This window comes from Cryptotermes secundus, unplaced genomic scaffold, assembly GCF_002891405.2.
Source record: "Cryptotermes secundus unplaced genomic scaffold, Csec_1.0 scaffold401, whole genome shotgun sequence".
Taxonomy (NCBI): Eukaryota; Metazoa; Arthropoda; class Insecta; order Blattodea; family Kalotermitidae; genus Cryptotermes; species Cryptotermes secundus.
In genome coordinates, this window is record NW_019731223.1 from 1,391,660 (window position 1) to 1,403,676 (window position 12,017).

General features: G+C 33.4%; 1 protein-coding gene across 4 annotated transcripts in view; it reads right to left on the minus strand.

The window, feature by feature from the left end:
- The window catches only part of LOC111866520 (protein RFT1 homolog), a 53,345-nt gene that overhangs the window by 30,157 nt on the left and 11,171 nt on the right, over nt 1-12,017 (minus strand). For all 4 annotated transcript variants that reach the window (XR_002843163.2, XM_023855550.1, XM_023855549.1 and 1 more), the window contains exons 5-6: nt 7,480-7,698; nt 673-933 (exon numbers count right to left, since the gene is read on the minus strand). Coding sequence is in view for 3 of the 4 variants with exons in the window: in XM_023855550.1 (XP_023711318.1) it covers nt 673-933; nt 7,480-7,698 (480 nt within the window). In the remaining variant the exon portion in view is untranslated. The remainder of the gene's footprint in view (nt 1-672; nt 934-7,479; nt 7,699-12,017) is intronic.

Genomic DNA, 12,017 nt, shown 5'->3' on the forward strand with positions numbered 1-12,017 from the left:
TGCAGTTTTCCCTAACAGAAAGCAAAATTTCACGCACACTCTTTGTTCCTTCTGGTCGGCCATCTCACTAATCGCCAAAGGGTTGAAACAGGAACGCACACAACAGAGCACCACAGACAAACCACTTAACTCAGACTGACGCCAGCTCACTAACAGTCGCGGGAGACCCCCAGCTAACACCACCTAGCAGCACAACTCGTAACTACAAAGCATGCGCGCGCAACAGGTCGTTTCCGGTTATTTTTGGGTCCCCCCTCGTATACAGTTATGTTCACACTGCTAAATGTAAAACTCATATCATATCCACCTAACAGGTTAACAGTTTCCAAAGAGGCCAAGGTTACCTTTCTGTATGTGAGCTCTTCTTTAAAACTGATGAGAACTAGGTACATTCAAAAACACAATAATCAACAAAATTAATAATAGCAATTTTCTTAGTACTACTGCGATAGGTGTAAATATGATCCAGTTCAATGGAAATAGCTGCATGTAACATCAAAAGGAAGAAGTGGGTGATCTCATATAAGTTCACTAGGCACAATTCATATACACCAGAATGAATAAAATGAGCATGACAGTTTTTGTAATATTTCAAAAGGCAAACATATGAAATGAAATGAAATGGGGGGTAGGGGATTGCTGGTAACATTTATTGAGGAGATATAGATGCACCTGATTCTGCTCCTGTATTGTTGTATCTCTTGCCACCATCTGTGAGAAATAGAAGTATGATGATTCCTCTACTGGTCGGAACAGGAAACGGGCTGCGAGAGACCCCAAGTTGTTGACAATGTCGTATACACCCTGTTCAGAGAATGTTAATACGGAGAACAGTGTCATGATGTACCTCTCACCTTCTGTCAGAATCTGTTTCATGATGCCTTGCTTGAAGAAGCTCCATGTTAATCTTGCAAGGCCATGGTTGATGCTTGGCTGTCAACAGAAACAAAGTATCTTGTCATCTACTTCTTACTGAGAAAATTCACAGCACATGAAACATTTTGTGCTGCCCCCTACTATCAATTATGAGTTGAACGTATATTCAGAAGACATCTCAGCATTTATTACTCAGTAGCCCTAGCCATCTTTACCCATGTTGGATGACATTAGCTCTGCTCAGATGCTCTGGGCTGGGGTGCTGGAATGGACATCTCAAATAGATGTAAGTCTGACTTTTAACCTTAGAAAGCTGTTGTTGGCATCAGTAAATGAAGGAACGTAAATAGTTAATTCAGGAGGTTAGATGATAAGTCAATATCAGCAGGAAATCAGAAGTTTAATTGAATCTTAACACAAAAACAAATCTGGTTGTACACAGATATGTCAGAAGTTGAATCATTCAATCAATCAGTTTATTTGGTCCAAGAATCCATATTTGGAGATACAACCTCTGGATACAGAACAAGCCAGTTACTACATATTAAAATAACAAACTGGTTAGTTAAGAAACCAGTCAGCAATACTACAAAACCTAAATTACCTACAGATTTCATACAAATCAATCATACATCATCCCACTTTGAACAATTCAATATCAAAAGAAACCCAATATCGAACATTTTCTTTTATAGATTAAGTGATGACAAGATATTTGTCATAACACAAAACCATAACACACTCACTTCAGAATTTTAGGGATATAAATTGATCAACAGAATAAATGGAATGTTTCAACATCAAGGATTTTAAGTTCCTCTTAAAAGAGTTACATATTTTTTAATTGTATCTGCTCAGAGACCTTATTATACAAGGTGATACCTATATTTATAATTATTTTCTTATAAAGAACTGTATTGCAATGATTTACATGTAAATTTAGTTTCCTTCACGTGTTGTAATTATGGATGTCCACATTTTTTACCTTAATATTTATATTTTTAATGAAAAATATCACTTCAAAAATGTATAGCGCTGCCAATGTTAAAATATTATAACCTATAAAAATATGTTGGCATGATGTTCGATTATTAACCCCACTGATAATTCAAAGGACCTTCTTTTGCAGTTTAAAGCATTTGTCACAATCATTATCCCCTCCCCATAATATAGTACCGTACCGCAGACAGGAATCAAAATTTGAAAAGATATTTATCATATATGGGCTAAATGTTTCTTTTCATGTTTTTATCATATAAACTACTTTGCATAGCTTAGCTCTTAAAAATTGAGCATGTGCACCATATTTTAGGTTTTCTGTGATGTAAATACCTAAAAATCTTAGTTCTGATTTACAGGTAAAATTCATTAGTGGTCTTAACGGAACTCTAATTTGTTTTGGTAGAAATGACATAGCAAATGTTTTTTTCAAAATTTATTATAAGATTATTTTTCTTGAACGATATATTTAACTCTGTCATCACGTTTTTTTATTTTATGTTGAAGGTCAACTTCATCTGATCCAGTAATTCACTTAACATGAAAGAACATAAACAACTGTCAGCCAAATTGCTGATAGTGATTCATAGTACTTTTACATATATGTGAACTTTCAAAATTTCTAAGCCCAGAATGTGAGAGTGACAATCATCAGCTTGTTCTGTCCAAGTCCAAGTAATAAGTAACTCCTGGATTTTAACTGCTCACTGGATTGTCTTTGGTTTTCCAGCAAAATAATTAGATCTAAAAGGTTACTTGAAACTGCATTATTGGTCAGTCAAACCTGAATTTTGGACATGATGAAGTAAACTGCCAAGTATCTCTTTTAGGTATCCTCACATTCTACTGGTGTGGGAGGAGATTTTATCCCATTTACATCTAACTGAGAGTCACTTCAGGCCATTAACATGAAGCCTCCATAATCTTCATTTCTGCCTGTGTGTGACATGAAAATTACTTCACTCACTTGCAGCAAATTGGGACCTGTCACTAGAGACTTTGATGCTAAATGAAGTATATATATTTCCACTACATTTCTTTTAACTTTGAAAGAAACAATGTCTCCAGAATCACATGTGCATAGCTTCAATCTCTAGGAATTTAATCAAATAACAATGATTTGGGCTTCTTCTAATGTGGGGGTAGCAAACCTGATTCAAACCTAATGCTATTTCCAGCTACAAACCTTTATTCAAAGTATTCTTGCCTTCTCTGTTATTAAATCAGCATAATGCATTACATTACATTACATTACGGCTTGGAAGCAATAGTGGATGTTCCAACGAGAATCAGTTCCAGAAGTCGAACGGCCATAGATCAAATAATATTAAACAAGGGTTTATGGGAATATAAATTTGAGGTTATTGAAACAGGATTTTCTGACCATAGCGCGCAGATATTACAAGTACAGATGCAGCAAGAGAATAAGAATCAAAAAAGGCAAGCCAGAGCAGAGAGAGAATATAGAATGGTCAGAACTTATAGTGAAGAAAATGTTCAATATCTAAATTATCTACTAGACAAAGAGACTTGGGAGCTTGTTTTTAAACAAAAATCAGCGAACAATGCATATAATGAATTTCTAGATACTTTTCAGTATTATTATGAAATAGCAATACCAAAAAAATGGGTAAAAAGTAAACAGCATGAAAACAAATGGATTACCTCAGGTATAAGGGTATCAGGAAATAGACTTCGATTTCTTAATAGGCTAATGAAAGAAGGGAATATATCAGAAGAATTTAAAAAATACTATGGTCAGTACAAGAAAATTTATAACAAAGTGATCAGTGAAGCAAAAAAATTATCTAATAACATACAAATAAGAACTTCCGGAAATAAACCAAAGGCTATGTGGGACCTAATAAAGGAGGAGCTAGGCAGTCGGAAAAAAAATAAAAATATTGAAATAAACACTGAAGGAGGAAATACACAGGATCCAAAAATTATAGCAAATGTTTTCAATGAATATTATACTAGCATTGCACACAAAATCTTAAACGACAAATCATTATATACAAACAAAGAAGCTAATGACAATGCAGTAAAGTATAACAACAACAGTATGTTCTTAATCCCAACTACTGAAGAGGAAGTGGTTGGCATAATCAAAAGACTTGGTAACAAAAAATCAACAGGTATAGATGACATCCCAGAGTATATCATCAAAAAATGTTATCCCAAGATAATATCTGCCTTAACATATACAATAAATCAGTCACTCTCAACCGGATACTTCCCTGACCAGCTAAAAATGGCAAAAGTGAAACCCTTGTATAAGAAAGGAAGCGAAACGGATGTTGCGAATTATAGACCAGTATCACTAATTTCTGTTTTTTCAAAAATAATTGAAAAAATTATGCATAAAAGACTTTTATCCTTTTTAAATAACCACAGTTTAATTAGTAACAAACAGCATGGGTTTTGCAAAGGAAAAACAACAAAAACAGCAATTGCAGAGTTCATAGAAGGGGTCTATAAATCGCTAGATGAGAAAGAAGTAAGTATAGGGTTATTTCTGGATCTGTCAAAAGCGTTTGACCTAGTTAATCATGACATATTGCTAAGAAAGATGACAAGAATGGGAATACGAGGGGTTGCACTAAAATGGTTTCAAACATATCTAGAAAGAAGAGAACAGAAAGTGGAAATCACATATAGATGTAGAGAAGCGAATGTAAGCATTAACTATCTATCTCAGAGTAGACCCGTAAGACATGGAGTCCCACAAGGTTCTGTTCTTGGACCAATTTTATTTTTGCTATATATTAATGATCTAGAAGCAGGTATTGAACAAGGAAAACTAACGTTTTTTGCCGATGATATAAGTATTTTTATATCAGGAAATAGTGTTAATGTTGTCCAAAGGAAAATAAACGCATTAATAAATAAACTCACAGAATGGTTTGAAAGTAACAGATTAATTATTAATAAAGAAAAAACGATAGCAATATCCTTTCACCAACCACAAAAAATACAGCCAGAATGCCCACCAATAAAACTATATGATAAAGTCATCAATTATACAGAACATACCAAATTTTTGGGAATGTCGTTAGACAAAAAATTAAGCTGGTCCACACATACTCAAACACTAGCAAGTAAGTTATGTAAAATATGTTTTGGCTTGCGAATAGTCAAAAAAGTATCAGGATTAGAGACTGTTCTTGCTTTATACTATGCGTATTTTCAATCCCTGCTATCATATGGATTGATATTCTGGGGCAATTCAGCGAATGCAAAATTGATCTTTAAGATACAAAAGAGAGCTATTAGAACTATAATGCAAATACAAAAAACAACCAGCTGCAAACAATATTTTAAATTGTTACATATATTACCTCTACCAAGTCTGTATATATATGAAATATTAGTTTACATGAAATCCAACTTGAATGTTTTCATCACTAATTCAGCAGTACACTCACACAATACAAGAAAAAAAGACAACTTATTCATAGTTCCATGTAGGACGAGTCTGTGTAAAAACAACTTCAATAATATTGGACTTCGTCTTTTAAACCACTTGCCGCAATATATAAAGGACATACCAGCACTATACAAATTTAAAAAGACTTTGAAAACATTTCTCCTTGAACATTGTTTTTATAGTATAGATGAATTCTTCTTGTTTGGGGATAAATCCTAGTTAATATCAATATTACCAGATAATTCAAGAATAAGTGACTTGTTGAGCTTATACCAGCATGCTATGAATGTATACTGCGCAGTTCTCTTCTGCTTAAAGGAATCAAGACACCATGTTGGATGTGATAGAAAGGACATCATGAGATGGAGGGACGTCTACGTAGGCCGCTTAGAGAGAGATAGAGAATACCAGGCCATCAAGAAGGGCACCAATCTGCTGAGAACATCACATTAGCTATCAATATCATTATTCTAAGGCCACGCCATAGCTTAAGCGATTAGTCGCTGGCTTCCCACCACTGTGATCTGAGCAAGTGGGATTTGTGATGGACAAAATGGCGCTGGGGCAGGTTTCCTCCGAGTACTTCGGTTTCCCCTGCCAATGTTCATTCCATCAAATTCTCCACAAATAAGAATGTAAAAAATTGTAACTATTGTAATTTTAATCTACTTATATATCAAATTGTTAATATTCAGAATTAACTTGACTTGTCATATATCATGTACAATGATCTACAGTGACGAAATAAATCAATCAATCAATCAATCATCTTACAAATGATCCACCATCAAAGTAATGCTAAGAACAGCCAAATCACATAATTTAAAATGCTGCAAATATTAATTATGAAAACATGTCATATTTCCTAACATCTGACCAAAATACAAGGTTGAAATTTTTTGAGATCACAATGAAGCCACCTATAAATGCATCTTTCATTTATAAATATTCAACACAGACCTCACTCCTAATACCTAGTTAAGAGTGAGTCAGTGTCAAATGCATGACACTGAATGGTATTACACATAACAAAATTTTAATGATGATGTCCAATGTATTACATAAGATGGAATTAGAGAATCAACATTTTAATGACAAAATCTAACAATATTTCATCTCAATTATAGGACACAATATTATACCTCACAATTTTCATAAAATGGGGCAATTCCACAAAATATGTAATCCAAAACACTTTATTTTCACTAATTATGTGAGAGATTGGAGAAGAATCAATAATAAAATATACTCCACTTTCTAAAAATACTTCTCAAAGACCCATGAAAAATACCCCACCAAAAAATGAATATTGTGATTATACAATTATTCATCATTAGCAGAGCAGGCATCTTTCTAAATTTCAGGAATCTGGGCACAAAATTTACTAACATGAAGATAAGGTGCAAATGAAAATTCATATTTCCAATATAGTAAAAATTTCTAACAGATCTTTCTGAACTTCAATGAAATGCATGATATCAAAACATATCTTCACTGGTACTTTTATGAGGAAAATTCTGTAAAAGTCCTGTGTGTGGATAAGATGTACATATGTTATATTGCTGCATCCTGTTGCACTGCAAGATGTATATACGTTTATAAAAAATATAATAAAATCATATCCTGTTTTGTAACAGATTTAAAAATTCTTTTATGGTTGTAAAGTCAATATTTAAATTTTTTTAATTGTTTCATTTTTGGTCCGTTACACTATCAATCACAAAGTTAATAACACACAGCACATAGGAAACATCTAACCATAAGCCATACATCCTCAAGCTGACATCTCCCATCTTCGGGATGAATTAACAAGGAGGAGCTTAACATTTTACTTCAAATGTTTTAAATTTTAAATATTTTAACATTGGCGTTTTAACTTGAGGGCAGTTTCGGACGAATGTGAGAATTGAATGTGCATTCAACAATCCTAGCAAGTGTTGTGCTTTTACGCGTCGACATATTGTAGCAGCGTTCACGCAGCAAACATAACTGTGTACATCTTAAACAACGGCAGTGTTTTCATGCTTGTACTATGTGCCTCTGATGATGGTTTTATTAAACCGAAACATGTAAGGCAGAAGTGATAAAGAAGTGACCTACAAATTGTTACACTCGACGGACTTTTTATTAACTTTGTCAATATTTAAACATTTACAATATTCTTGTAACAATACCTGATTTTCTATTGCTGCTGGAAGGAAATCCATTAAGGATTCAAATGGGAATTCCTCCTCAAGCTCTGTAACCGAGTCTCTATGAACAAACCTCAGGTTCACTGGGGGCTTTTCATTTGAATCAACCTTCTTCTGTGCAGCTCGTTTCTTCATCAGGTTGGTGATATAGTAATGAAAATACACATAATACCCCAGTGTGTAAACACATGCTGCCAGTACCTGCATCAAAACATTCCATTACAGAGATCATGAGTATAACCTGGACTTTCAGGGCATACATCAGTCCTTTCATTCACATGGTGCTATGGAGAGAATAAGGTAAGTTAATGGTACAGCTATCCCTATAATAGGCCGCGGAGGACCATAGGTTTGTGAGATGTCAAGGTACCCACATTTTCTAAACAACTGGCCGATAGATGGTGACAAGCTTGTCAGCCTTACATGTCTGCCACCCCAGGAATATTCCTGGTACTCTGTTAGAGGCTGAGTTGACCCCAGGGTCATAGGGCAGCTGGAATGACTCAGTCAACTGAAAAATCCAATGACATCAGGAATCGAAACTGTAACCTTCCAGTTCCAGCCTCAACCAACCACACCATCGCATGCCCCATTGACAGAATAAGAGATTACCTACATAAAAAAGCGGAAAACTCTTACAGCAAAGAGAAACTTTTAATATTACACTGCTGAAACTAAGGAGTTAAAAGACTGGAGAGGTAGCAAGCAATATAAAAAACAGTTAGTGTGAATCATCATGCAAAGAAACTGCTTAGTAGGTGCAAACCTAGCTTGAATTGTAATATTAAAAGAGGTTGGAGATATAGTTTGTGGCAACATGTACTGCTCTGAGCTAGTTCAGAACAGGGTTCTTACATATGATACTTCAACTAGATCAAAATCTTCCAATTTTTAGGAAACAAGATTTTTGTACGGTAAATGAAAATCACAAACTTGTCAACCAGAGTGAAAGAAGTGTTGGTGGTGTAAGTTCGAGCAACAACTTAGGAAATTCACCCATACTAATCTGTGAAAACAGTTGTAGAGAAAAAACCTTATTCACTAGTAGTGGTACCACCAAACTTCAAAATAAATTACTTCCTTCAATCAAAAGGATCAGTACCCTTAACTGTTTATCACCAAAATACTATAAGCGGATTGAGAGGGAAAGTAAATGAACTGTTAATTAAATTATATCTGACTTTCCCACATGTACTGTGTCTCTCAGAACATCACATGAACTACCTAAAACTACAACAAATTTTTCTAGATAGTTATAATTTAGGGGTTTGCTACTGTAGAACATCATATGAAAAAGGAGGTTTTTGCATATTACTATATAAAAAGCTAAGGTATGTAAGCATTGACCTTGCAAAGTACTGTAAGGACAAGGATTTTAAAGTCTGTGCTATCAAGATATACCTGAATACAAAAAAAAATATACATATAACTGCTATATATATAGCACCATCAGGCAACTTTGATACTTTTATTATCAGATTAGACACAATCCTTAAAAAACTATTTATGGTTACCGTTGACTTTATTATTTGTGGTGACATAAATATAAATTACATAGTTGACAGTGATAAAAACAACCAATCCGAAGCCTTGCTTAAAACCTACAATCTAACAAGTGTAGTCAACTTCCCTACCCACACTCAATATAATTCTGCTACAGCTATAGACAATATCTTTATTGACACTACCAAGGCTGGTAATTATTCTATTACTCCAATAATTAATGGGCTGTAAGACCATAATGCTCAGATTATAACATTTTATTCTTTTAGTTTAAGACCACCTATCAAGAAATGTATGTCGATTAGTAAGATTAATGGACATACAATAATGGATTTTCTTCTTAAATTAAGCTACGAAACTTGGGATATTGTTTTCTCTATAGATAATGTTAATGAAATGTTCAAACTCCTTTCTAGACTCCTATTTGAAAATCTCTTATTCTAGTTTTCCTCTACAGAGGAGTCCTCATTGGAAAAAAATAAATAAATAAATAATAATAATAATAATAATAATAATAATAATAATAACTGAAATACCTTAGGAATTTTAACTTCTTGCAAATGTAAAAGAGAACTCTTCATAGCATGTAGGAATAGTAATAACCTAGATCTCATAAACTATTATAAAAAGTACTGCAAAATTTTATCTGCCGTCAAGGAAGCAAAAAAAAACTTAATTATGCAGACAAAATGAATAAAACCCTGAACAAAAATAAAACTATCTGGGACTAAATTAGAATCCAATAGAACCAGAAATACTGATAAGGCTATCACTTTAAATATTGAAAGGACTCAAATTAGTAACCATCAAGAGATAAGCTAAAAATATTAACATAAAACATAATGAACTACTCCTCTTCATTATTTACTGCAGTCATTCAAGACTCCTTTCCCAAACATTAATCTAAAATTGTTATCCTCCAAAAAAGTTGAAAATATAATAAAATCCCTTAAATCCAAAAATTCCTCTGGATATGATGGAATATTTATTAAATTATTAAAAATAAGCTCATCTTTTATTAGTTCACCTTTAACTTTAACTTTAACTTTGTAGTTAAACCATTATTTAAGAAGGGTGATAGGTCTAGCATTTCTAACTACAGACCTATATCTAAGTTAAGTTCTTTTTCAAAAGTGATTGAAAAAGTCATGTTCAACCAACTCCAGGAGCATTTGAAGAAATATAGTATCTTAGCAGATGAACAGAAGATGCCTCTTCAACAGGCAATGCCCTATATAAGCTAGCTAATGAAACCCTGCAAGCTTTAACTAGTACGTTAAATCTGCAGTAGGTAGTATCTTTTTTGATCTTGAAAAGGCATTTTATTGTCTGAACCATGATATTTTGTTGTATAAACTACAATTTTATGATATTTTCTTTTATTTATTGCTAGTGGGGTGGGACTAAGTTCCTTGCACTGTGGCCACTTCTGGCCTATTGTACCAGCCCCAGATCCCAGATGATAGGTGAGGGTGATTGTGGAGCAATTGGTGAATGAAGATTGGCAGGGTAAACTGAAGTAAAACATCCTACATAATTAAATCACTAAGAGGGGTTTTGAGTCCAAATATGTTAAGAGGCATTTATTTTGGAAAGTTTCAATCATTATTGAGATATGGAATAATATTTTCTTTGGGGGGGGTGATAGTATAAAGGTATTTAAGATGCACAAGAGGGTGTTGTGAATAATTAGTGGACTTGGTAAACAAGAGTCATGCAGGCAAATTTTTAAAGATTATGGAATCCTCACGGTCACATCTTTGTATATCTTAGAGGTGTTATGTTACATAAAAAAGCACAAAGCAGATTTGATCCACAATATAAATATTCATAGTTATGATACAAGAATAAACAAGGATTTTCAAGTACAACTCTGCAGAACTACATTATTTAAAAAAAGTGTGGTAAATATGGGGATAGAATTGTATAGTAAGGTGCAAAACAAACTAAAAAACTCAGTGGGGTTTTCAGCTTTTAAAAAAGACTTAAAATCATTTTTATTGAAACATTCTTTTTACACAATAAATGAAGTTGTTAGTTTTAATAAAAGAGTGGATGATGCAGGTACTTATGTTTGGATGTCATAGCCATTCATGAGCTGTATATAGCAGTTTGTATATTTTTTGGAATGTTGTATTTATATATTGCTTATGACTGTAACAAATGTTGGTAGTATGCTTGTAACTTTGTAGATTTATTTTGTTAACTTGTATTACCGAATGAAGTGTCCAAGTGTTACTGCGTAGCAAAATGGATGAAATAAAATACAATACAATACAAGTAATCGGAGAAAAACTGCCTCAGCGCCACTTTGTCCACCACAAATCCCACTTGACCAGACCCAGGATAAAACCCGGGCCGCCGCAGTGGGAAGCCAGCGACTAACTGCTTGAGCAATGGCACGGCCGATACTATTATATTAATGGTAAAGCTAAATCATGGTTTGAATCATATCTTAATAACAGATATCAGAGAATTCAGGTTTTGGAAGAATAATTAAATCAAACAAGCTTCTCTTCATGGGGAAAGATAATTGATGGTGATCCCCACAGTTCAGTTTTGGGCCCGTTGTTGTTTCTTATTTATATTAATGATTTGCCTAAAATTGTAAATGATAGTACTATACCTATATTATTTGCTGATGATACAAATATATTAGTTAAAGGTTCAAATTTAAAGGATTTTCAAAATAATATGGTTAATGCCATTAATTGTGCATATAAAGGGTTCAGAAGAAATTTACTTTCAATAAATGTTAATAAAACCCATTGTATGCAATTTAAAACTTAAAACAAATTCACAACTGATATAAACATTGTTTGTAATAACTATTCAATAACAACCTTGTCTAATATAAAGTTCCTTGGCATATATATAAATGATTCAATAAACTGGAGTTGTCATGTTGAATGCATTATCCCACAACTGAGCTCAGCATGTTATATAATGAGTATTAAATCATACATGACTCTCAATACCTTGAAAACTGTTTACTATTTCTATTTTAATACAATTAT